General features: G+C 46.1%; 1 protein-coding gene across 2 annotated transcripts in view; it reads left to right on the forward strand.

The window, feature by feature from the left end:
* The first annotated feature begins 249 nt into the window (after positions 1 to 249).
* The window catches only part of FLI1 (Fli-1 proto-oncogene, ETS transcription factor), a 132,599-nt gene continuing 105,202 nt past the window's right edge, over positions 250 to 27,646 (forward strand). Inside the window, exon 1 of one of the 2 annotated variants that reach the window (XM_061406415.1) lies at positions 250 to 1,114. In XM_061406415.1, the coding sequence (XP_061262399.1) occupies positions 1,061 to 1,114 (54 nt within the window). In that variant the 5' untranslated portion in view covers positions 250 to 1,060. Of the gene's footprint in view, positions 1,115 to 1,580; positions 1,931 to 27,646 lie in introns of those variants that run through there. The other variant, XM_061406416.1, reaches the window with a different exon arrangement.

Consider the following 27,646-nt stretch of genomic DNA (forward strand, 5'->3'; position numbering starts at 1 on the left):
GCCCGGCCCCCATCCAACCCCCACCGCATCCCCCTACCCCACTCCCCCTTACACACACCAAGTCTCAATTGCTGGCAAGCTGCACCCGCCACTCCAGGTCTGGTCACGTTCAGACCCGTGTCTGTATTCGAACCCAAAATTGGAGCTGAATTGATGAGACTAATTTCGAGAGGGGGGTGGGGGGAGGGAGGGAGGGAGGCCAACGAGCTCTCGGGCTCAAGTGCTCCTGAAGAAATAAAGAATTAATAAGTCACCTTTTTCGCCGCTGTGGACACCCTTTTGAATTTTTTTCTTTCCAATTGACTCGGATCTCCTCTGGATTTTTTCCCCCTCCTTCTCCGGATGGACTCTTAAATAAAAGTGGGAAAGTCCAAAGCGTGGTCTGGAGAGCGTGGACAAGGTAACCTGTTTCGGAAGTCGGGGAGAAAGAAGCGAGGAGTCAGGCCGAGAGCACCCGAGGGTCCCCTCCGTGCCCCAGCTAGAGCGGGAGGGGGGCAGTGCTGGGGGACCCGGGAGGCCTCCGGGTCGCAGGGCCCTGCAAGGCGGGCCGAGGGGAGGCTGGCCTCAGGACTGGATCGGGGTGACGGTCTGGAGCATCGGCCCCGGGGGTCTCCCCGCGAGAAGTCTGGGGCGGTTCATGGATGCTGCCTGCTGGGCTTTGCAGACCCGCCGGCCAGCCTGGACGGATCATCTCGTCTTAGCGTAGGTTTCTTGGGGCCCAAGGTGGCATTGCCTGGACGGCTCAGACCCGGGCGCCAGGGCTTGGGCCATCGGGTCGGGGGTATGCGCCAGGGGGTTGACCTAGAAGGCGCGGAGAGGTGGCCTGGGGTGCCTCAAGGACCGGCCCTCGGCGGGCGCCGGGAGCTCTCCAGTAGCCCAGAGCAGAGGCGCGCCGCCCCGAGGACGTCCCTCAGCTCGCAGCGCTCAGAGCCGAGTCCACGCCCCCGACGGCCGGGGTCCGTCCGAAACCGCCTGGCGTCCGCGTCGCTGGGCGAGCGGGTGCTCCGCGAATCTGTGCGACTCCGCAGCCGAGCGCCCGGAGTGGAAAACTTTCCATTGGATGCACTTTCGAATGGTCTGTCGGCTTCGGTCTGCGTCCGGATCTTCCCGGGCGGTAGGCTCCAGGTTATCCTTAGCCCCAGTAAACTCTTCCGCCCCCCGCCCCCCGCCCCCCCAAAAAAAGTTTGACTCCGGCTGGAAAAGACATTAATGAACGTATCTGTGGGAAGAAACGGAAAGTGAATGAGTCAGGAGGGCCACCTTCGGCCAACGGCCCCGGGAAAAGGAAGGAGGCCAAAGGCGTTCGGTCTTGGACTTTGGGGGAAGGTTGGGGAGGGGGGCGGCGGGGTGGGTTCGTGCAGACTTTGGGAATCAGGGCGCGAGCGCCGGGCGTGGACCCCGGCATTGTTCCCAGCTCGCCCTTATCTCCCGGGAACAAGTATCCTGTGTGCGCAGCGCATGAATGTATCTGGGCATCTCCGCGTATATTTATATAGTGTGTGTGATGCGAAAAGCAGGAGCGGCGGCGGGGGGGGGGGCGGCGAAGAGGGGGTGTGGGGGGAGGGAAGACGAGGGAGAGCAGAGGGGAGAGAAGAGAAGAGAGGAGAGCGCGAGACAGAGAGAGAGAGAGAGAGAGAGAGAGAGAGATAGGACTTCCTCCCCATTCGCAAAGTGAAGTCACTTCCCAAAATTAGCTAAAAAAAAGTTTCATCCGGTTAACTGTCTCTTTTTCGCTCCGCTACAACAACAAACGTGCACCGGGGAGCGAGGGCAGGGCGCTCGCGGGGGGCACGCAGGGAGGGCCCAGGGCGCCAGAGAGGCCGCGCCGGGCTAATCCGAAGGGGCTGCGAGGTCAGGCTGTAACCGGGTCAATGTGTGGAATATTGGGGGGCTCGGCTGCAGACTTGGCCAAATGGACGGGACTATTAAGGTAAGCGACCGGTCGGTGGGCGCGGAGCCGGTTGGGGCGGCGAGGCGGCGGGCAGGCTGGGCGCGGGGCGCCGGGGTCCCGGAAGACGTGGCCACTCTCCCTTCCTTCCGCACCCCGGCTTCGCGCCGTCTCCTCCCGCGCTCCGGTGGCGAGTCTCGAAGGCGGGGGCGCGACCCGCCGGGTTCCGCGGAGAGGGCGATCTCCCCCGCACCCCTTGCCCCCGAGCGGAGCCCGGCCCCCTCCCACGGCGCTGCCGGCCGGACTGCGTGCGGGTGGGGCCGGCGGCGTGAAACCCCTGGGAGCCGGGCGCCCATCGCAGCCGGGGGCCGGAGACTTCCCGGGCCCCCACTCCCACCCGGCGAGCCGGGCACTCCGGTCCCGGTTCTGGGCACCCGGCGGGCGGCCGGCGGCTTCCTCTCCCCCGAGGCCGAAGGCGGCGGGGGCGGGCGCGCAGCCGCCAGCAGCCGGGTCTCCTGCCGGGTGGGCCCAGGGGCGGGCAAGTGGATTGGTTGCAGGCGGATCGGGGTGCGAGTGAGTGTGTCCGGGGATCTGTGTGCGCGGGCTCCTCCGGGTGGAAGCCCTGTTTACATGTCAGCGCGGGCCGGTTTCCCTTCCTCTTGGTACTTCTCTTGCCGAGCTGCCGACTCCCCGGGACTAACGGGCCGGACTCGCCTTGCCTTTCCTCCGCCCGGCATCACTTTCCCGGACGGCTCGCGCGGCTCTCCGCACGCCCGGCTCCGGCACTCCGCGCCCGGGCTGCGCCAGCTCCGGGGCAGGACTCCCTCCCGCCTCTCGAGGAGGGTCCCTCGCCTGCGGAGCCGCTCCTCCTAAAGGGAGCAGCCCTGAGCCGGCCGCCCTGGGGGATGCCAGGTGGCCAGATCCTTCCTACTCCCACCCCTACTCTTGTCTCGCGCCCGGGTCCAGCTTGCCAAATGCAGCCCAGAGGGACGGGTCAGGGTCTGGGTTTCACCGCAGACTTCAGGAGGGTTCACTGCCTGCTCCCTCTGGAAGGGGGAAGTGGGGTCAGGAGCAGAGAGGAGGGACAGCCCCTAATGTGACGGGCCTTAGAGGACCGAGAGGAATGAATGGGACCAGGAGTTGGCTGCGAGGCTACCCCACAACTGCAAGCCCGAGCCGGTCTGGAAAATCTATTAGGCTGGTGAGGAGGGGACTGGCAGAGCCCACCATTCCCCGAACTCAAAGGAATCAAATCTTTGCTCAGGGTTGAGTAAGAGGAGGCTCAGATGTTGGGCTTGGAGAATTCAAGAGATTTTTATCATTTGGGTGGGGTAGTGGTTTTATTTTCTAAGTTTTTTTTTTTTTTCTTCTGAGAGTTTGAAATATGCTGACTTAAGTAAAAGGCACCAACAGCAGGAACTTGAAAATCTGGAGATGAGATTACTGATTGTATTGGGTTAAAAGGAGCCTCTGTGAGTCTGGGTTCCTCCAGTTTAAAGTGTGTGGGTGAGGTGTCAGTTGAGATGAGGTTGCTGTAGGGGGGGAACCAGTAGATGGGGGTCCTGTCACTGGTCATTTAATGTCTCTCTCCCTTCTTTTGGTGGATGTGTGCAAGTGTCTCGGTATGTCTGGTTTAGTAATAAGATGCTCCAGTCTAGAAAACTCCCCTCACCGGGACACTTGCCACTGGCCCAGAAGGCCCCTCTGACCCGGAAGGGTGGTAAGATGGCTCCAGGGTCTTGATGTGGACACCCTAAGGAGAAGTGAAGCAATGTCTCCCCAGTGCTCAGACCTCTCAGCACAGGCCCTGAGGGTAGGGAGGAAGCTGTGGTCTGTGTACCCAGAATGTGCTAACCTCTGTAGATGCACACGCAGGGATTGGCATGGCCAGCGTGAGAGCAAGCTTAGGCCAGGACCCTGGTGGGGGTGACAGGCTTCTTTGCTGCAGGGGTGATGGAAGCCCATCAGTCCATCCAGACCTTCCCCTGGGGCACCTTCCATCTCCCATCCAGCTTGCCTGAATATGAGACCGACCAGCAGAGCAGCAGCTTTTCAGGTCGTCATCTTCTGCCCAGCGTTCAGAACTGCCCATCGTTCTGAAGGACTGAGTCTTTAGTGTATACTTTGGTATTTAAATTGTGTGAAAACCACAGTTTCCTGTTCATGTGTGACCTTCGGATCTTGGGGTTCCCAGACCCCACTCCCACAGGGGTTCCAACACTATGTGTGGAGAGGACGTGGACAAGGAGAGGCCCCGGGACTTCTGGTCTCTGTGTGAGGATGCACAGTCCACGAAGCCAGTTTGAGCTTCAGACTCTGTAAAAGTGAAACAGTGGGACTGAATTACCTCTGCAATAGTATCTTTCCAATCGTTTCAGTTCCTAGGATATCTTGCTCACATGCTCTTGCAAGAACATGGAACTCCAAGTTCAGGAAATCCAGTTCTAGATTGAGAGAGCTCAGAAGACAGCACGTACCATGTGGAATTTGTAGACACAAATCCAGAATGTGTATTTGCAGTTTGAATGGCCTTGACACATCATCTTTGACTGATTTGGGGATGTGATTTTTATGCACCTGCGTATTTCTTCTTCATCTATAAAGCATGTTGATATTTCAGAATACCTCTGGGTTTCATCACTGGGGAAGCTCTTTGGTCCAGTTTGCCAGGGAGGTTTTTTGCAGAAGCTTTTTATTTTGTGATTACAAAACCTCAACCTCATCACTCTATAATAAGTCCTTCTGTATCATGCTCTCTTCTCTCCAATAATGTCTCCTGGGAAGGCTCTGCACATCACGTTGGGAGCACCAACATTTGCTGGAGCCCTTCCACTCTTCATTTGCCACAGGCAAGTCCGTCTAAATATTAAACAACACCTTACCCCGCCCTGCTCCCCCACGGTGATGTTATCAGTTGTTGAAAAGCACGTGATACTGGTTACTGCTTTAAGAATGACCTGGTTTCAAATATTGCATCTTAGATCTAGGAAGTCTTCAACTGAATCTGTTTATTTCATCTGTGGAAGCTTGATTCAGTCAGTGCATATGCTACCATTAAAGATGGGGAAAGAATCAGAGAAAATCTAGATGTGGTGAATGGAATAGGGAAATGAACTGGGGACTTGGAGTCAGAGAACCCAGGCTCAGTCTCCATTCTGGGAGACTCAGTTTTCTCATCTGTAAAGTGGAGCCAAAGTACCTTCTTGCCATAAGTCACAGTAAGGATTCAATAAAGTTTGGTACCTTCATTGACTGTATGTTAGTTGACTTTCTCCTTGGGGACAGGGCTTGTGGGGATCAATTGGCCAGAAAATTAGTTCATAGGTCTGGATTTATTATATACATCTTCATTAATTCTACAAATATTAATTAGGTGTCTCTTATGTTCCAAAGCTCTGCTTTATGTGTTGAGGCTAAAGTGAAAAGTGAAAGTGTTAGTTGCTCAGTCGTGTCTGATTCTTTGCGACCCTGTGGACTGAAGCCCGCCAGCTCCTCTGTCCATGGGATTCTCCAGACAAGAATACTGGAGTGGGTTGCCGTGCCCTCCTCCAGGGAATCTTCCTGACCCAGGGATTGAACCTGCATCTCTTAGACTGCAGGCAGATTCTTTACCGTCTGAGCCACCAAGATAGGAATCAAAACCTTGCTGGAAGTTATGCTCTGGTGGAGGAGACAGACACATACATAAATAATTGTGTGCCCAACCTGATACGTCTTCTGAAGAACAATAAAGCGGATTAGGGAATAGACAGGGATGTGGTTAGATAGCCAGGATGGTCAGGACGGTGCTTCCAACAGAGTCCCAGCTGAGCATAAATACAGTCAGTTTTCATCATTTACCTCGGGAAAGCACCGCACCACACAACGGTACATGTGGGGAGAACAAAATGGGAAAGGAGGGCTGAAGTGTCAGCTGGGCTTTGAAAACCATCAGAGTCCATAAGCCATACTGGCCCAGGCGGCAAGTCACCACGGACACTGCGTGTCCAGTTGGAAAACTTCAGGATGAGCCCCCTGGAAGAAAGCAACAGGCTCCTCCATCCATGGGATTTTCCAGGCAAGAGTACTGGAGTGGGTTGCCATTGCCTTCTCCGAGAGTGAGGGGTACCCGGGAACAAAGACTTTACTTCTGTCCTTAAAGATGGATGCTCCCTTCACTCTGGGAGTGAACTGTTCCCCCACCTGTGCCTTTAATTAACCTTCATAGCACCTGGACTCATGCAAACTCAGGGCACCTCAAGCTGTGTCTCTGTCTGGTGACCACAGAGAATTGCCTCCCTTGAGGAGTCACCAAGCGGTGAATCCTGTTTTGTTCCTGAATAATTTCTACCAAAAAAGCTTCCTCCCACGTCTGCTGTTGTTCCACTTCAGGCTTTCAGGACTGCAACTTTAGAGCTTTAGTGGTTATTTAGCTCCATATCCTTGTTTTATGGGAGGGAAACTGAGGCCCAGAGGTGTTTGCTGAATTATCCAAGATCACACAGCTGACTAGCGACAGAGTCAGGGTGAGAATGAGGGTCCTTACCCTCAGCCAGTGTTCTTTCCATTTCCTAGGAACATTTCATTTGCTTTCTTTACATTATTATGAATTGTAGGATCCTGGAAGTGGTGTGTATGTGTGAGAAAGAGAGACGGAGGCAGATAAGCCATTAAAAAAATTATGGAGAATCTTGACAGTTTGGACTAAAGACTGTTTCTCTTATTTAATAGAAATGTATTTCCATATTTAAGAAAAAAATCTCAAATGTTTGTATAGGATTTTTACATAACTGTTCTCCAAAACAAATCCTCCTCTTTCTGTAGACAAACAAGGTCTCCACTACCAGGAGACAAAAAGAAAGAGAGTATTTTACTTAAATAGGCCCCTTTACAGACCAGGGACAGGTGGGCTGAATTACTATTTCAGTTCTTTTAATAATTGAATATTTGACTATTGAAATAGAATGTATTCAGATGCATTAGAATGTATCTTATGGGTCTACCTTCCAGTCTGTGTAGTAAGTAGGTCTTTTAATAACAGCTGCATTATATAAGATTTAGAATTTCAATGTCTCTTTTTATTTGGGGTCAAACAGTTAACTTGGCACTGGCTTTAAAAAGTGGTTCATTTAAACCAAATCTATTTTTTTTAAAGAAATACAACGTTAGACAAATGTTAGCATTGAGTTGCCCCAGCAAAAGAAAAAGTTGGAAAATTTTTTATAATGATGAACCACCAGGCTGGATTTCTAATGGTCTGAGGCCTTTATCATCCCTCAAATACCAGAAAATATCCCTATGTTGTAAGTCAACACTCAGGCCCTCAGCAAGGTCCTTGTCTTCTTGGGAAAAGTCTCATCCTGCTTGAAGCTTGATAAAAAAGATTTTCAGATTAGGACCTAACTATTTAGGGTTGGAATGAAAAACATCTACTATTTTCATTTATTTGAGACAAGCAGTTGCATTATGTAGGTAGAGAATAATGTTTTTGTTTTGTTTTGAATAACAAGTCTTTCTTTTCTGGCCTGTCTTGAAACAGTTTTTCTAAGCCTTATCTTTTGTTTGTTGCTTTGTGACAAATGGAGAAGACTAAAGGACATTGGCCTCTACCTGCACACACACACACACACACACACACACACACTCACACACACACAGTCTCACAAAATCTTCAACCAGCCATAATAGGTTTTTTTGAAATCTCAGAGCTATGCAGGTGTCTTTCTCTCTGCAGAAAATGACACCCTGTTTCATTTTCTGTGGCTTCAATGATATTTATCTATGGTGTTCATCCCATTCATGGGATGCATTTTATGCTTATCTATATTTCCCATTCACAGGAAAGCAAAGCAGTGGGACAGTTTTGCTAAATGATATCACTCTACTTTTTCTACTGACCTGGTAGACCCAACGTCAGTGGCCCAGACTTTGAGATATTCCCCTAGAGGCAATGGATGGAGTTTGTCTGTCCCCGCACTGTCACCCTTAGGGCCATCTTAACAGATGGCTTGGACATTTGACAGAATTAGACAGTCTATGGACTAACCCTTTTCTGCGCAGAGCGAGCTGGTCTTATGGGAACTTGTCACCTTGGTCTCATGGGCATCATAAGCTGATGCCACCTGTGTTAATGCAGGTCAGGAGGTCTGCTGCATGGCTGTTAGGCAGGGGCTGAACTAGGTACTAAATGCTATCAAGACACCAGGCTGGTGGCAAAAGGGCTCCTGCCCTAGAGACACAGCAGGAGGAGAAGCTGTGTGTGTGTGTGCATGCACACCCAGCAGAATGCAGTAGTGTGTGTGCAGTAGAAGAAGGAAAGAGCAATTTCAACTGGAGAGACACAGAAAAGACAGAAGTAGTCATGTGTTTGCCCCTTTCTGTTTACAAAGCATTTTCATGTTCATCCTTGCATTTAATGTTCACTACAACCCTTTGGGAGGTAGTATCGTCACATCTCTGTTTTATCAGGGAGAAATGAAAGTTCAGAGAGGTTAAGTAACCCTAAGATGACAGCGAATAGGTGACATACTTGGTTTTCAAGCCCAGTGTGTTTCTGTTTCCAGAATGCTTGTTTGTTTTTCTTCACACCAGCCGCAAGGCCTCTTGGCCCAGGTAGACCTTGACTTTGAAAGATGGGTAGGACTTACACAGGAAGATATGGGTCAAGGGCTTTCTAGGAAAGTAGAATACTGTGGGGGTGGGGCATATGAAGGAGAAGGTAAAGTGGAAATATTGGATGGAATAGATTATGGATGATCTTAAATACTGTAAGTGAGCATTTGGATCTTGCAAAACACGTGGAAAGGAGGAATCACAAAATTTTTAGTAGAGGGCTGATCTATATAACTGTAAAAATTTGTCAGGAATGGAATCTCATCCTAGTCTTATCCTGCTCCTTAGGAGATGGAAAACAAAAACGAAAAAGAAATGGAGATGGAAGTGGCTCTATCACTTATCAGAGGCCGCAAGAATTAAGTAGCAGAAAGGATTAGACAACCAGTCATAGATTCAGGGTACCAGACTATGTTGTCAGCTGTTTGATTATTAAATATGGAGTCAAGGCAGAGAGGAGAAACTCGATTTCACCAGATCTGATAAAAATATGATTCTCCTTCCCTTCTCTGATTGTGTCTTCTTTCACAGTGTTCTAGAGACTTCGCCACAAGCTGTCTTTTCAACCAGGCCATCCATCCTGGGCTACCAACTTAGTTCCTTTTTAGAATGAGTCAGCAGATAGTAAATGAGAAGAGACAAAAGGAAAAGCTGTTTCCTGAAAGGCAAATCCAATTTCTATGGAAATTCAGACAGATCTGACATACTTTCATAGACTGGCTGGGCCCATCATCTCACTTAGAAATACTGAGATTTCACCCGTGCAAACCAAAACCTATGTGACTTATCATTATCTTTCCAAGGACAACCAGAAATCAGGTGCTCAGACGCCTTTTCAGAGCCTTCAGATCTACTTCTCAACAGCTTAAAAATGGCTTCTACCCACAAAAATGAACCAAAATACTGAATATTTGAGATATTTTCCCTCTTTGGGGAACAGTGTGCCTGCCATTTAGGTCATGATCAAAATTCCAGAGTATGTAAGTTTTCACTTCCAAGAGAATGCAGACTTGAAATGTGAAATGCATTCCCCACGGCAGGGCCCATTTTCTCAGATGGCGACAGGTGTCCCCAGGAACAAAAGACCGCGTGTCACACCCCAGTGTGCACGTGTAGGTGATCAGTGTTACAGGTGCCGTGGGAGCTTCCACTCTGCATTTCTAGACCGCTGTGGGTTTCAGGTGTCTACTGGAATCTAACAATCCAAGAAGAGACTTTTTAGGTCTCATATATGGGAATTCATTGATTTTCCATGAGAAGGAGTCTGAGAGTGAACAGTTTGGCAGGACTGTAGAAGAAATGTGAGAACAAACAGGTTGATATAAAATTACCCAGTTTGTGAGTTGTCAACGCTGTTACAATATATATCGATGCATGTATTTAGGGGGAATTATTTTTTAAATTTTTGTTTATTTGACTGTGCTGGGTCTTAGTTGCCGCATGCGGGATCTTTAGTTGTGGCTTGCGAACCCTTAGTTGCAGCGTGTGGGATCTAGTTCCCTGACTGGGGATCAAACCAAGGGCCCCCGCGCTGGGACCATGGAATCTTAGCCACTGGGCCACCAGAGAAGTTCCCTAGGTTGAAATTCTTATGCTTGAAGAGTTCTTTTGTCTTTAGGGATTTATCACTTAATTCTTACTCATGCATTTACTCATTCAACTAAACACTGAAAACTTTTGCCAGGCACAAAGCTTTATATAAACGAACAAGAGCCGGATGTCTTTACTGCTTCTTTTAGGCATCTAGAGGGTAGAGGTTTCTCTGCTCACTGATTTTAAAGTTTCCAAAAGAAGCAGTACTCACTAAGGGCCTCTTTATCCATGGCTTTGTATTACAAGGAAGTGTAGGCACATTTTCCCAAGGGTAACACCCAGCCTATAATTTTTTAATTGCCCTTTGACTCGGGGTGATACTAGTCCTGGAATGGACATTTTTGGAAATCCAGGGTTTCAGCCAAGGAAACTCTTTCTTCTTCTTCTCCCTTTCTCAGCTCTAGTTCCTCCTTTTGTATATTGACATCAAGAAAAATACAGTAAGTAAAGTGAAAAGACAAATGAGAAACCGAGAAAGACTATTTCCCATCCATCAAGCAGAGGGCACATGTCTTAAAACACAAAGATTATGTGGAATCTAGAAAAATGGTATAGATGCTCTTATTTACAAAGCAGAAGTAGAGACACAGACATAAAGATCAAATATACCAAAGGGGAAGTGGGGTGGGATGAATTGGGAGATTGGGATTGACATATATATGTTATTGACACTGTGTATAAAATACATTAACTAATGAGAACCGACTGTATAGCACAGGGAACTCCACTCAAGCACTGTGCTGACCTGAATGGAAAGGAAATCCAAAAAAGAGGGGATATATGTGTGTGTTAATATATAAACTGATACAGGGCTTCCCTAGTGGCTCAGTGGTAAAGAATCTGCCTGCCAATGCAGGAGATGCAGTTTCGATCCCTGGGTTGGGAGGATCCCCTGGAGAAGGAAATGGCAACCCACTCCAGTATTCTTGCCTGGGAAATCCCAAGCCTGGCAGGCTGCAGTCTGTGAGGTCGCCAAGAGTCGGACACGACTTACCGACTAAACAACAACAGAAATTAAGACAACACTGTAAAGCAATCATACTCCAATAAAAGTCAATTAAAATATAATAATAAAGACTGTTTACAAATAAATAAGAAAAAGGTAGACCACATAGCAGAAAAATAGACCAAAGATGCTATAAATAAATGCTAGAAAAAGAAATATAAATGGTCAGAAAGCATATGAAAAGAATCTCAGGCATCTATATATTCAAATGAAATTAATGAAATTCCAACATTTATCACCTATGAGGACAGCAAAGATGAAAACAGCTTACTATTGCCTCATGGCAGAAAGAGAAAAGGGAAATGTCTCTCACTATTCCTGCTAGTGGGACTCTAACTTGGTACACTCACTCTAGGAGGCAATTTGGAAACATTTATTGAGATGTTAAGTGTTTATATACAAATTTGATGATAATTCCAATTCTAAAAATGCATCAGACATATTCAGTCAAATACCAAAGATAAATGTACAAGATGTCTTTTGTAGCATTGTTGGTAAGGGCAAGAATTGGGAAAACTCTAAATATCCATCAATAGGGTACTAGACAAATTGATTTTAGAAGACTCAGGTAAAAAATATCATGTAGTCGTTAAGTGGAATAAAATCAATTGTGTATACACACTGACTTAGAAAATTCTCCAAAGTATCTTAATACATGGAAAAAAACACAAAATGTGTGGTTCCATTTCTATAAAAAAAGATGAAAGTTTGTTTTTTTATTTATGGATATACTTTTCCAGAGGTTGTCTATGCATAAATAATCCTAATAGATAGATGTGTGTGTGTGTGTTTGTGTTTTGATTTTAACAGCCGCTACTTATGGGCAGGACTTTTACTTTTCACACTATAAACATGGAGTATTTGACTTTTTAAATAACTAGTATATATTACTCTTATCCTTTTAAAAACTGATATAAAAGAGGGACTAGAAATAGATTTGTAAAAAAGAATAAGCTGAACACTGTCATTCTATCCCCAATGTGTTGCTCTCAGAGACTCTGGGATTCCATTTCGCAGTAAAATACAGAGAAAAACTGTCCAGCCAAGGGTCTGGGGACCTGAATTGTAGCCCCAGCTCTACCCCAAAGGAGTTCTGGGAGCTTAGACAAGGCATTTCCCTGCAACAGTATTTGTGTAAATTTCCTCGTGTTAAAGGTTTTCTCATGTATAAAATGAAGGTATGATTTCAAAAGTCCCTTTCACCTCCCATGTTTATAAGACTCTAATCCCAGGCAGACTTTAAAAGCATTTCTCATTTGAGGGCTTGGATGACTGAAGCTCTCACAGAAGTTCTGTCTAGCCTATGTGGTTCTTCTTCATAATCCAAGGATAATTCATAGAATGATCTGGGAGCCGGTTGGAGGCTGGGCAGGGAGGGGCTGGGTCTCGCGAGGGCCTTCCTGAATTTCTGGGAGCTGGTGTTTTTCTTACCAAGCGACACTGGAGCTGTGTTAATCCCTTTGCATTAATGTAAATGAAGAATAGGGCCTGACTCTGTTTTGGGGGTCTTACGCTCTTTCCCAAAATTTGGTCTCATTTAAAACCCAAAACACATTTGGTCCCAAGTGCCTTTTCCTTGGATTAAAAAAAAAAATTCTGTTTAATTGAAGGGAAATTGAATTCGTCTGGTTTTGATTCATTTACACTTAACTCTTTAAAAAAAAATTTTTTTTGAAGACATATTTGATGTCCAGGAAGGATTTTGAGCCTCTTAATGAGTTTTCTGGGAGGCTTTTTTTTTCCTTCTTCTTAAAACAGGAAGTGGTGCTAGGCTTTGGGCAAACACAGTCAACCCTGAAAAGCCCCAATTCAGTTTGAAACCATATCAGCCACCATTTTGCATGAGCCCCAATGGCCCTTACTAAGGCCTTTCTTTTCCTACTCCTCACCTGAGAGTAACAGACACACTCACCTTCCACCCGAGGGGAAGAGTGTGGAGGGCAGACGATCAGAATCAGGAGAAGGAAGAGAAGGAGCAATTCATTGAGCTCTGACTGTGTGCCAATAGCTGTTTTTGCCTTTATGGGCATGCTCACTTTTTAAAAAATTTTATTTTATGCAAGAATAGTTCATTTCTGCTGTAGAGCAAAGTCATTCAGTTATACATATATGTACATGCTTTTTAATATTCTCCATTTTGGTCTATCACAGGATATCAAATATAGTTCCCTGTGCTATACAATAGGACCTTGTTTATCCATTCTCTATGTAATAATTTGCATCCGCTAATCCCAAACTCCTAATCCATCCCTCCGCTTGGCAACCACAAGTCTGGTCTCTAGGACATAGTCCCTTTTGATCCTTGTAACGACCCTATGCTGTATGTACTGTTTTCATTTTGGAGATGTGAAATAACTTATCCGAGGCCAAGAGGACAGAAAGTGGAAAGGCGATGATTTGAACCTTATCCTGTTTGCCTCCGAAGTTCATAGAGTTTAGCCTCTGTGATCCGTTGCCAGTTTGAAACATGCACATCCATAAAACTGAGGCTCCAAACTCAGTCCATCTATGGAGGCCTTGCAGGTGGTGGTGGGCTTCCCAAGTGGCTCACTGCTAAAGAGTCCACCTGCCAATGCAGGATATGTGGGTTCGATTCCTGGCTCAGGAAGGTCCCCTGGAGTAGGAAACGGCAACCCACTACAGTGTTTTTGCCTGAGAAATCCCCTGGACAGAGGAGCCTGGTGGGCTACAGTCCATGGGGTCACAAAGAACTGGACACAACTGAGCAACTGAGCCCGCAGGCAGTAGTGTTTGTCTGCGTGACCCCTCTGCTCTAGACGGGTCTGTGGTCTCGCTCTATCCTCCACATCCTGTCCTTAAGAAGGGTTCAGCCCTCTGTTCCCCAGGTTAAGAGTCCCTGCCTGACTCTGCTGGCAGATGGACTGGGTAGCAGTTGGGCAAGGGAAGGGGAAACCGATAGGTTCCATTTTACTTTTTAAATTTGTTTTTCTTGGAGTTTAGTTGCTTTACAATGTGTGTTTGTTTCTGCTGTACAACAACTGAATCAGCTATATGTATACATATATCTCCTCCCTCTTGAGCCTCCCTCCAACCTGCTCCCAACCCACCCCTCTAGGTCCTCAGGTGCTCAGAGAGCACAAGCTGAGCTCCCTGTGCTGTATGGCAGGCTCCCACCAGCTCTCCATCTTACACATGGCAGTGCCTATATGTGAGTGCCACTCTCTCAGATCGTCCCACCCTCTACGAGCTATCAAAATGATTTGATGTGAAAAAAAAAAAAAAAGCTCTTGTAGCTCAGTAGAGAATAGCATATTCTTTGACTCAATGATGCTTCCTCTTATACAATTTCATGCTTTCTCTTCTCCTCTCTGGATCTAACTCTGGCTGTCTTTTTCATTCTCTTTCACTTACACACACACACATAAATTACACACACTTAAAAAAAAATCTGATGGGGGATGTGTTTCTATGAAAGACAAAGAAGGGGACATTTTGCAAGGTTAAAAGGGAGTCGTCAAGAAAGGCTAACTTCAGGCTCCAGTTTCTCCCGAATAGCATTTCTTGTTATTTCAAGGCTGATTGACTTATAACTGCATCCCCAGCCACCTCACATCAATTCCTTTTATCAGCTCAAGTGAGACTTCCTGTGGACTGGCCCAGCTTCCTGATGTATTTCCTTTTTCCTTTGGCAGAACAAAGAAAACCATAGCTCCAAGGATCCTTGGAACCAAACATCATTTAGCACTGAAGAACCTATTATTTAAAATGTTTTATTCTCAATGTGGAGGCCGTGTGCTTGGCTTTGGGTTTTCTTACCGCCTGCGGCGTACCCCCCTGCCCTGTGTACGTCGTCACGGTGGACCTCGGGTGCAACTCTCAGGGGTCAAGGAGGCACTCGAACTCATCGTGGTTGTAGTTTGATTTTACTCCAAGAGGGAAAATTAACCCATTCTCCTCCTGAGCACCTCCTCCACCCCATACACACATATGCCTCTGGGAGTCACATGAAGACCTCTGTGTATAGGGTTTATGTTTTTGTCACCCTAATTCAACATAATCTGTCAGCAAAGAATCGCTTACTTAGAGATGTCAGCTTATCTTTGTTTGAAGTTCTAACTCTAGAAACATGCATATAAGAAAAGAAACTTCAAATTGTATCCCAAGGATCACTGGTGTTAACTGAAGAGGAAATTCCAGAAATTGGGATAAAGGTGTTTCTTTTCTCTTTCGCTTAGAGGACTCCATATTACCCATTACCACTTGGTTTCACCTCCTACTCTACACCTTATTTCTGAAAGGGCTTTAGCTTAATTCCCAGTAAGCAGTTCAGTTCAGTTCAGTTCAGTTGCTCAGTCGTGGCCGACTCTTTGCAACCCCATGAATCGCAGCACGCCAGACCTCCCTGTCCATCACCAACTCCCGGAGTTCACTCAGACTCAGGTCCATCGAGTCAGTGATGCCATCCAACCATCTCATCCTCTGTCGTCCCCTTCTCCTCCTGTCCCCAATCCCTCCCAGCATCAGAGTCTTTTCCAATGAGTCAACTCTTGGCATGAGGTGGCCAAAGTATTGAGTTTCAAGCTTCAACATCAGTCCTTCCAATGAACACTCAGGACTGATCTCCTTTAGAATGGACTGGTTGGATCTCCTTGCAGTCCAAGGGACTCTCAAGAGTCTTCTCTAACACCACAGTTCAAAAGCATCAATTCTTTGGTGCTCAGCTTTCTTCACAGTCCAACTCTCACATCCATACATGACTACTGGAAAAACCATAGCCTTGACTAGACGGACCTTTGTTGGCAAAGAAATGTCTCTGCTTTTGAATATGCTATCTAGGTTGGTCATAACTTTGAGAACACTACTAAGAGAGCTGCCTGGGGATGTCCTGGTGATACAGTGGCTAAGACTCTGTGCTTCCAAGGCACAGGCCCCAGTTCTATCCTTGGTCAGGGAACTAAGATCCCACAGGCTGCACAAAACAGTCAAGTTAAAAAAGGTTGCTTGTATTTGTCATATTGCCCAAGGCAGACATGGCACTGAGTACCCACCCCTGATATTGTTAGAAGATAAGAGGCCATCATACCAAAGAAGTATGTAGGTTTCAAGGTGTGATGTGTCTAAAGATGAGAACTGGACAGCGGAACGCAGGTATCCATTCCCTACATTTCACGATAAGAGTGTTTCCACAAGTAAAGATATCAAGCCTCATCGGATCCACAGGTGAACCTGCTTTCTTTGCCTTTCAGTCTTATTTCCTGGCCATTGTATAATTCTCCTGTGGGGTCAAACAGGGCACTTTCCATAGGAACCGCCGATGCATCTAAGCAGTCATGCAGCCACTCAAATGCAGCCTTTCTCTTTACAAAGATCACTGGTTTGAAATGGAAAACAGTTGAAACTGCAATATAGCTCCCCTGGCAAAAGATGTATTTTTCAGACAACAGGAATTATCATGGATAATTCACATTGATTTTTCCCAACCCAATCCTCAGTGTAATCATTTCTAGATGTAAATGCTTTGAAAAGGGGTGATCTTGAGAAAAAAGTCACTCAGAAACTGTATGGTGTGAGGTGAGTGTGTGAGGGTAGGTAAGGGCTCAGTGAGGATACTAAGCCTCAAATAACCTGCTTTGAGGATGCCAGGAGAAAAGGGCTAAATTTTCTGCACTGATACAGAAAAACATGAGATCTTTCTTTTCCCAGCTCTGCCACCAGCCTTGTACCTACATCTGTGACCAGTCAGGAATCTTAGAGAACAAAGACCCATGCATTATCTCTCTCAGTCCCCAAAATGCTATCTGTAGAAAACCATATACGTACAGTCCACTCTGGTACCACCCTGTGCATTGGCTCGAGGATTCCAAAATCAGCAGATGCTCAAGTTGCTTACATTTTGCTGTCCATATCCTCAGCTTCTCCATTCGGCAGATTCAACCCACCACAGATCAGAAATACTATTATAAAACGTCCGCGATCAGTTGCATATAGGGATGAGGAACCCTTGCAAACAAGGGGCAGACTGTACTGACCTTAGTTTTCTCTACCATAAGAGCATATTGGGGGCAACAAGGATAGCCAGTCTTGATCAAATAAGGTCTTTGCTGCAACACAGGACTTCTTTTGAAGTCAAGGACTCGAGGGACACCTGTACTTTCTGCACTTTTCAAGAAAGAGAGAGAAAAGGCAGACTGCTTGTCTGGAAACATGCTTCAGGAAATTTGGTGTGCAGAGAATTTTCCCAGGGTGCCTCATGGAAGAGGCATCGAGGCATGCAGACTTGCCCCTCTGGGCACTGGGGCCTCTAAAGTCCTTGGTTCTGCAGATCTGTGGTTCCCTATCTACTTTCTGATCTGTACTGTTGTAAAGGGAAATCGCAGTCCTCCTTCTCTGCCTTCTCAAAGTTTGCCCTGCAAGGTGTTACAGGCAAGCCACGATCAGTCAGTGGGGCTGGGTTTGGATCACCTTGGAATTAATCATTTCTTCTCATCAGTTTGGACTGGGCAGGATCTAGATTCTGTTCCGCCCAGAGCACCTTTTTAAAAAACTATTTAGGCCCTGTATGTATTTCATGGAAAATTTCACACGCCTGTTTTTGATTCACTTCCAATTAAAGGCTCAAAATGCTGGTTTTGTAAGAGTGCTTTGATGATTCAGATTCTTGTTGGTTGATCTTTTTTTTTTCCTTTCTCCTCCTCAAAGAAGTTTAATAAATGTTGCTCAGGCATTTGCATGCTTAATTGTTTAAAATAATTGGAAACAGGAGAGACCGTTTACTGTATGTGCACAAAACGAGGATATTTATGAGCCAGATGCCTTGGTGAAGGTGACTCTTATGGGAAAATAAAGAATATGACGGAAGGTGGACAACTTGGTGTCCCCACCGCTGGGAGGGCAGGGTGCTCTGAGCTCAGTTCCTCCGGAATGGTCAGGGGCATGTTACGGGAAACACAGGAGTCCCTCTTAATGCAGCCAGTCAGCATCAACAGGCTATCCATGGGATGGTCAGTCTCACCAGAGATGGACCAGGTGGACTGGTGTTCCAATGCTAATGCTGATCCCTCTTATTGGAGGCAGTCCATTGTCTGCAGTGACAGCAAGTGCATCCCTTGCCTCCTTCTTCATACTCGATAAAAAGCCTTCATGATGAACCTACCTGCACAAACCTCTGCACTAAATGAAAAAGAGACCAACGCAGCAGGCCCCCTGGGACCTGTGGAAGCAGTCCCAGGCTCTGCCTGTGTACCGGTCCCTCTGAAGTGCTCACAAGGGCACGGGGCATCTGGTAATCTGATTTCTGCTCCTGGCTTTGCCTTTGGCTGGTTGGGTGACACTGGACAAGTTTCTCCCCTTTTCTTAACTTCTCTTCTCCATCTACCCAAAAGGATAAAGAAGAGGAATAGTCAGTCCTCTTCTGTCTTGACTTTGGTGAAAATCTGGCCTGCTAGATTGCTTTGAATTTCTTGAAGAAAAGCATTAATTAATTACTGCCATTTGCCAAGCAACTCAGCGACTCCTTACATGGTGCTTCTTGTTGTCAATTGTCAAGCAAGCATCATTTCCAATTCTGAGTCTTATTTGGACAACTTACTCTTCTCTCTTTACTGTTACAGGCTGGTTAGCCCTATTAAGCCGGAGTTACACAGTGTAACTTCATGTTCGCACAGTGTCATGTGGGAATGCGGTGTGGGGCTTCTTGGCTGAGAAAGGTGACAGAAACCTTTATTCTGGTGGGCAGTGAGATGCTATAGTGTTTTGCAGATTACCGTGATGGTGGCAGAATGGCTCCTGTGCAATTCAAAGTGTGAAAATATAGGTTTGAAAGCAGCTGATTAGCTGTGTGATCTTGGGCTAGATAGTCTCTCATCTCCTCCCTTCCTGTCTGTAAAATAAAACCAGTCGTAAGTAATATGAAGTTTTCTACTGCCATACTGACCAATAATAAGAATCAAAATAAGTGGAAGAAAAAACACTTTGTAAAGAGCTATGGGAATCTGCCTGCCTAGCAGGAGACGTGGGTTTATTCCCTGGGTTGGGAAGATCCTCTGGAGAAGGAAATGGCAACCCATTCCAGTATTCTTGTCTGGGAAATCCCATGGACAGAGAAGCCTGGTGGGCTACAGTCCATGAGATTGCAAAGAGTCAGACATGACTTAGTGAGTAAACAGCAATGTAAATACTGGTTATTATTATCTTAGTTATTATTCTCATCCAGGTGGATGTTTGAACATAACAGGCTGTCCATGGAATTCTCCAGGCAAGAATAGTGAAGTGGGTTGCCATTCCCTTCTCCAGGGTATCTTCCTGACTCAGGGATGGAACCCATGTCTCCTGCATTATAGGCAGATTCTTTACTATCTGAGCCACTAGGGAAGCCCTAAGAGATAATAATTGTTGCTTAAATGGAGTCCATGGGTTACTTTTTTCTGACTTTCATGGTTCCCAAGACTTGCATTTGGTAAAATTCGTCAGCTATTTATTCATATCTCTTTGCTAGTAGAGACACTCTCCCCTACGAATGCACCAGAACAGACCAAACATCCCATATTCCTCCTCTCCCCTCCCTCATATCCGGCCATTGTTCTCCTCGTGAAACTCCCATCCCCATCAATGGGGGTTTTACGTAAAACCCGATGGCAGGATGTGAGTGCAGCTTCAGGAATTCCAGGCTTGTGCTGCTGATAAAGAGTTGTGTCCAACTGAAAACACCAGTGAAACAAAATTCCCTTGTCCAAACTATGCTACTCAGGTTTTGTTTTTTAACTTTTGTCTCTGCCTTTAAAGAGTCAAAAACCCTCCTAGAATATAAGCCATGTATCTTGTACCACTTCCCCTTGCGAATGGTTTTTCGATGCTCATCTAGTGAGCAACCACTGCCCCCACCACTTGTACCACCTCGTCTGTCTCCTCCCTGTCCTTGTGGGAACACAGGACCAGGCCTGAAGTGGGTTGACTCAGTGGGAGCTGACATTTCAGTCCTTCCATAGGCTCTGATTTACCTTCCACTTCCAAAAAGAAGAGTCTTCCAGCCTGTAGGAACTGTAGGACTGAACGCTCCTGATCCAGGAATCTGGATTGGTTTGGGATGTGATGGTTTAAGTGTGGAAGTAACTGAAAGCTTAAACTGACTTGAGTGTGAGTGAAGGGGTGACAATGTGGAAGAAGTCATCTACTTTGAAGATGGTCCTCTGCTGGAGCAGAAGGCAGAGATGATGGTGGCTCTTCCCCCAGGCATGGAGACTCAACAGGCAAGCTGTGTCTTTGTTCTCATCCTGCATCAGTAACATTTTAGGAAAGCTTGTCTCTCTCCGTGCTACCCTGCACAACCAGTATGACTGTGTGACCAGAGGTGGAATGAAGGGGAAGGATGTTTACCGCCGTTATACCCACACTCAAGCAGCTAAGTGATAATGAGACACACACAAAAAAGGAAAATGAAGTTGGCTCTTTTCATTTTAAAAGGCTCATCCAGACATTTAGGATTCTGATGAAAAGCTTCTCCTGACATCTTTTTCTGAACAGGTATTAGGGCTTTCTTCTTCGCCAACAGAATTGGGATTTCAAAGTCCACAGGGTGGACACTGAGCTCCTCAGACGTTTATCTATTAGTTCTTCAGGAACCGCAGTCCAGCTAAGATCAACCCCACCGTTTCTTTCTCCATGAAAGCAAATGACCACCAAGATCTGTAGGCTGTATTGAAGGAGTATTCTGTGTTTTTTCTACACCGAAACCATGGAGTAAAGGTAAAGCGATTAGAGAGCATCTCAAATATATATTTCAAACTATGAAGAACATCTCACACATGGAAATTAACTCACCTTGCAGAAAATTCGTTTTGACAGTGGTATCTATCTTTGGGCGGTTAGATTGTATAAAGGTTTTCTAGACATACTTAATATCCTACCATCTTAGCTACGTCCAGTGTCTTGCCTGAAGATGTTACAGATTTGGAAATTGCTAATTAACACGTTCTCATCTTTTTCAAGTAACTCTTAACGTTCTGGTTTTAAATTTATTTGAGTGGAAGGGAGAGTGTTATTTTCCTGGTCTGTAGAAAGCTTAAACATCTGGTTTTGGAAAAGACTAATTCATTGGAAACCTCATGAGAGATGTGGTTCTTATATAACTTTTAGGATAAGAGATTTGGGAAACTTCATTAATACTTCTCAGCTTTCTTAACCTAATCTTAAAGGCAAAGTGGAAGATTAAGCAAACTGTCTTCATCTGGGATGTCCAGTAGAACTTTCTACAAAGGAGGGACATGCCCTATTCTACACCATCCACTATAGTAGCCACTAACCTAACTATTGAGGTAGCTTCTAAGGCCTTGAAATGTGGCTGGTGCAAAGAAGAACTTAGTTTTTAATTTCATTCCATTTCCTTCTAGTTAATCTACATTTAATTCACATGTGGCTAGTGGCTCCCGTATTAGACCATGCAAGTCTGTATATTTCAGGTCAAAAATGGTCTTAAAATCTGAATTCAGTTGGAGAGTATATTTATGTGGATTATTTTTATTTGAGTCAGCAATGTGTGCTCCACATAGATACTAACATTTCCATTGATTCTTATGACTGACATTAAAGCAAAATCAAAGGAAATGTGGATATCCATCTTTACCCAAATATTACCAGTGCTGGCCTGGGCCTGGAATTAAGGCTACCATCTAGTCTTTTGGCTTCATTGCCAATTCTACACTGGCCTCTAAGAGTATAATGCTGTCTTTTCCCATCTATAAAATGGATGCACTCGGAATCTGTCACCGGGATATTCACAAAAGATGATTAAATGTATATCGGGCTTGTCAAAGAAAGGTGTGGGCTTTTCCTGTAGACCTTTTCACTGAAAATGACCTCAGCCACAGGGAATCCTCCAGAACAAGGTGATTTCATTTTCCTCATTTGTAAAATGCTGGATGATGATCAATTGTTTTTAAGGTCATTTTCAGTTCTAATGCTGTGTCCTTCCACGAATATATGATTTTCTCTGACAGTAGATTCCATCCTTTTAACAGAGACTTGGCTTTCTGAGTTCCAAGATCCCTTTAATTCATTGTAAGTAGATTTCTTCTTAAGTTTAAATGTGAGCAAAGTAACTTATTTAGCAAACGGGTAGGTAGAATGGTGACTTTGAACCCCAGTGTCCCTCCAGTGCGTGTTCCCTGGACTTCCATTGCTTTGTGTTATTCTCAGTCACCGGGATCCACGTGCTTGATCTGTCCAAGGCATGGAGCAATTTCTCTCCCTCCTTCATGACCCTGACCCGTGGAAAATCGATCATATGACATGCTCTACCTGCTGTGGATTTGGAATGACCGTGAGGAATAAACACCTAGTTCTTCTCTGGGGAGATCTGACCTCCTTCCTAAGGCCTGATTTTTTTTTTTTTTTGGCTGTGTGGGCTCTCTCGTTGTGTCTGGCAGGCTTAGTTGCCTCGCAACTTGTGGGATCTTTAGTGCCCTGGACCAGGGATTGAACCCACACCTCCTGCATTGGAAGGAGAATTCTTAACCACTGGACTGCCAGGGAAGTCCCCCTAAGGCCTCTTCATGAGCAGAGCTGTGGTAGCTTTTGCTTCGGAAGTCTTCAACTGGAATCACTGAGAAGGTTCATCCTGTGTCTACCCCTGAATCAGTGGCGTGCATTTCTGAGCTGAATTGTTTAAAATCAAGATGGACAGATGTTACAGAGAAAATAGAGCAGAGCTCCCTGCAGGCTAACTAACTACACGATGGTTTTAGGGGTGATGAACCACTGTGGTTCTGCTTCTTTCTTACACTTGCCCTGTAGAAAGGAGAAAGTACAAATCAACTCCGGGGCACCTGTGAGTGCCCAATTCAAGTCTTGGATCATCTCATGCTGATTATGTATAGAATCCATCAAGAGTCGGTATTTCTATGGCTCATGCATTTTCAGAAAAATCTCTGCAGTTTGAAATCTTCCATCCTTGTTCTTTTCAGATTGCATCTGGAATAAAGTAAGGATGTGTGTGCAGAATATAATTCTGTGATGGTGATAGTTCAGTGACTCCTGGTACATCATGGCAAGCACTGAATTGTGGGTTTTCAGTGTTTGCTGTCAGCTTCTTGAGGGCAGACACCCCACCAGTTTGTCTTTGAGACCTCAGCTCCCTGCACATAGTTGTATATTTATTTATTTTTTTATAACTTTTTATTTTATATTGGAGTATAGCCAATCAACAATGTAATGATAGTATCAGGTGGACAACAGAGAACTCAGTCATATGTATACATGTATCCATTCTCACCCCAACTCCCCTCCCATCCAGGCTGCCACATAACATTGAGCAGAGTTCCTTGTGCTGTACAGTAGGTCTTTGTTGGTTATCCATTTTAAATATGGTAGTGATATTTGTGTATTTATTGAGCACTTTCTATGTGCCAGGTCCTGGGATACAGTGGTTAGAAAAAAGACAGGCAAGGCAGTTTTGGTACAGAAATTGCAGTCAAGATGGGAAAAGAGATACTGAGTGTGTTGTTATAAGGGCAAAGAGTTCTGTGAAGAAGGAAGTAGAAGATGCTTCAGGAGAGTGTACTATGGGGACCTAACCAGTCTCAGAGGTCAAAGGTTTCCCCAAGGAAGTGACATTTAGGCTGAACCCTGAAAGATAAGCACAAGTAGGCATGAAGGAGAACAGGCCTTCAAGAAGTGTTCACGGAATGAATGAATGAAATACTGCCTTCCTACCGCTCTGCTACATTTAGTGCCTCTAGGCACTGTCTGTGGGTCTGTAAGCCATTTTCTTCAGTAAAGGCAAGTAAGTGAATAAAGAATATCCCAAGAGGACAATGACTTTAAAGGTTTCAAAGACATGATCAGAGTAGTAGTTGACTGAGCACATAAGAGTTCCTTTGTATTGGTTTATAGACTTTTTTTAAAAAGTGTATTTAAGTGGAGGATTGATATGTTTTGAATATGCAGTGCATCCAGAAATGTCAAGGGCAGGAAGATTCTCTAAGGCTTCTTTCCATCTTTGATGATTTCCACAGCATATGGATTGGACTTGTTCTCAGCCTGGCAGACCTCCTCACTGGCAGAGTAAGGCTGCTCTTGGGCACACAGGGCTCTGGAAGTCATGCTCACTGGCTTCAGTGTGAGCTGCCCTCAGCCCTTCAGCAGGTCCTGGACCTCCTCATGCTTTGGTTTCCTCAACTTCAGAGCAAAGAGATTCTGCCAATGATAATTTTACCTCGAAGTGATGTTGTAATAAAAATGGCCGTAAGTGCATTTTGTAAGATCAAAAACAAAAAGAAGAAAATAAAAACCCCTGCTGAAGACGCATGCTTTCTATATCGAGTGTTTGCTAGAATTTCAGAGAAAGCCATCTGGTCTAAAACTTTACAGAGGTTAAGACTGGGATTGGCTTTTAAGGTCTTTTCTGGAGTGGCTGTGTCCTCTACCTATTTATTTACTTTAAAACAACTTTTCAGGAGCTTTCAGTAATGTCAGAAATGATGGTGGGGTCTTCCCTGGTGGTCCAGTGGCCAAGACTCAGCACTCCCAGTGCAGGGGACCCAGGTTCGATCCCTGGTCAGGGAACTAGATCCTGCATTCGCAACTGAGAGTTCGCATGCTGCAACTAAAAAAAGATGATGATGACAATAATAATAATAATAATATTAATTGAGTAGTTACAGATGAGCCAGGCACTGTCCTGAGCCCTTCAATGCACGTTGGCACTTCATTTCTAGCACAGCCCATGGGTTACATCTGTCATTAGACTTTACCTGAGAGGAACCAAGTGCAGAAAACCCAAGTTTCTTGTCAAAGTGCATGCAACTCATAGGGTCTGTCTGATTTCAGAGACTTTACTCCCTACATATGTGAAATATTTTGAACTTTTCAGAATAAGGGCTCAGGGTTGCTAAGTGACTAAACATATACAATTAATTATTTCTGCCCCAGAATACAAGAGTGTTAACATTAGCAGTTGATTTTTGCAATTCCTTTGGCCTCTGGCGTTCCCACACGCCTCCACCCCTCTTCCTAACTATTGGAGCAGACTTCCGAGGTGATAGTGGTTCAGTTCCAGGCACTGCAGTAAAGCCAGCATCAGCGTAAAGCACGTCACAAGATTTTTCAATTTTTCTTAGGAAAAGTTGCGTTTATACTTTAGTCTATTAAGCGTGCAACTGTATTGCATCTGAAACCCTTCATTAAAAAACATTTTATTGCTAAAAAATGCTAACCAGGATCTGAGCCTTCAGCAAGTTGTAGAAGCAACATCAAAGATCACTGATCACAGATCCCAATGACAAATATGATAATGATGAAACAGTTTGAAATATTGTGAAAATTGCCACTGTGACACAGAGACACAAAACGCTATTGGAAAAATGGCACTAAGAGACGTGCTTGACATAGGGTGGCCACAAACCTTCAATGTGTCAAAAATGCGACATCTACGAAGCCCAATAAGCAAGGTACGCCTGTATGCTCTTCTGTTGTTTAAGGGGAAAAATAGTTTCCGAACTTGTTCAAGTACAAACGAACTGCCTGAAAACTAGCAAAAGCAGTACTGAAGAACAGACTGTATAAATAGAGAGCGGGGGATTCTAGTCTACATTTTGTTCCCACGATCTTAAACTGTTTCTGAGGGTCTTTTTATTACCTCCTCTATCCCCCACCCCATCCCGTGTTTCGTTGGATGCTACGGAGGAGAACGCATTTCTAACCTTCTTGAAATGGAAACAATAGGATTTGCCTGTGCTACTTTTATTTCCCCACTGGGGAATCTGAGCGATGACCTGATTGAATTCCGCCCATAAAGGTCAGGCTTTGAATTCGAGGCAGAGGAAAAAGCGAAGAAAACATTTTGCAATGATACCCCCTGGGTCCCAAGCATGGAAGGGCCTCTGCTCGGTGCACTGTGGTCTGCTGATAAGGATAACATGGATGACAAGCGGAACATTTCCAGGACAAAGGAAATTCCCTGCTTCATTGTTTAAAGGAAGCCCCGGTCCACTCGGGAGAGCCAGGTTTGGGGCATAGACACAGATTTCTCTGCCGCAGGGACAGAAGAGGCAGAGAAAAGCCAGGAGTGCGGTGGGAATGGGGAGCAGCCCAGCCCCTCGCGTGCCTGCTGCTCCCTAATTTCATCTGGGGAGCACCGGCGGGGTTGGAAGTCAAAAAGAGGTCATTGCAGTTTATGGCGTTCGTCGCAGCTCAGAGCCAGACTGTTAGTGATGGGGGCGCGCAGGCTGGGAGAGTTAAAAGCCCAAATCGTACAATGTGGCCCATTGAGGAATCACAGAAAAAAGCACTAGGAGATTTAGCGAAGCTGATCTGGTTTTGAGTTTAAATTCTGGACCTCCTTCTCTCCCCACCCCCTCCAAGCCAAAATGTCAGCGAAGGGCCTGGTTTCCCTTTATGGAGTGCAGAATAAACAGATCTACGGCGGCAGGAGAGGGGCCCAGTCCCCCAGCCCGTAATGCCAGAGCTGGGGGTGGGGGGCTGTGGGGAAAAGCAGTTATTCTTCTGTCTGGTTAGTATTTGGCATTGACTTTCATTTTCTCCAACCTCTGTTTTCTAGAAGCCTGCCTGTACGGGAAGTACAGGAATAAAGAGAAGCTGATCTGGGGTGGGGGTGGGGGTGGGGGTGGGGGTTCTTGCCAGACTTCAAAGGAGGTGGACTTTTGGTTTTCTGATAGTTTGGGGAGGCATTTGCAAAATGAAAACTGCTTTGGGGAATTGAACCCAGAGACGGAGCTTTTAGCCGTTGGCCCTGATGGAGGCCAGCGCTGGGCCTTCCCTCAGTCCCCTCCCAGCCCCGGGAGCGCGCCGAGCCCTGGGCATGGTGGGGTCAGCTGTGGTTAGCCTGGCCGCAGGACTCTGCATTCCTTTTGGGCTTTGCTTGGTTTGGGTGGGTGTGACCACGAGTTTACTCTGGAGAAAACTGAGACAAAGGTCTAAATTGGGCAGGATCTCGAATCTAATGACTTGTTTACAGATCCTGTACTTTTTCCAGGGCAGGGAGGAGGAGGGGGAGGAAAGGGCAAGCTGGCCACTGCGGGCACATTATTGTTTTTCAATCTAAGGAGGTGGGATCGTTTCAGAACCCAGCAGGGCATCTCCTGGCAGCCAGTGGGCAGAGCGGCACTCTGTGTAATTTTCCAAGGTGGGGAGGAAGCGGCGGCGGCCGTGGCCTCTGCCCACCAGCTTGGCTTCCGGGGCACAAACGCCCGCCCCTGCCACATGAAAGGCCCCGTGTCCTCCCGCTGCAGCTTACAGCAATGGGGGGGGGGCTTGCTCCAAGTGCACCCCAGCCAGGGTACCCAGTAAAGCATGTGCACCTGCAGGATGGCCAAGGAAACAGAGCAGGACCTGTGTCAGCATGAAGCGATGCCCAGAAGGCCGTCTCGAATGGAAGAGCCGTCTCATTTAAGGTTCTGCTCTAAGGTGGCATTTATTTAATGACTGTTAAGTGTAAGAAATTCCGCTGCCCTCCCCTGAAAATTGCACTGCAGATTTGAGGACTTGTGCTTCTAGATTCTGGCCGTTCTTCTGGAGCTCAGAGGGCCTGCTTCTAAGACATTTAGGCCCCCAGGGTTTACCCCCCAAAGGGCAGGTTTGGACCACAGGGCAGGCCA

The sequence above is a fragment of the Bos javanicus genome, chromosome 29 (assembly GCF_032452875.1).
Source record: "Bos javanicus breed banteng chromosome 29, ARS-OSU_banteng_1.0, whole genome shotgun sequence".
NCBI lineage: Eukaryota > Metazoa > Chordata > Mammalia > Artiodactyla > Bovidae > Bos > Bos javanicus.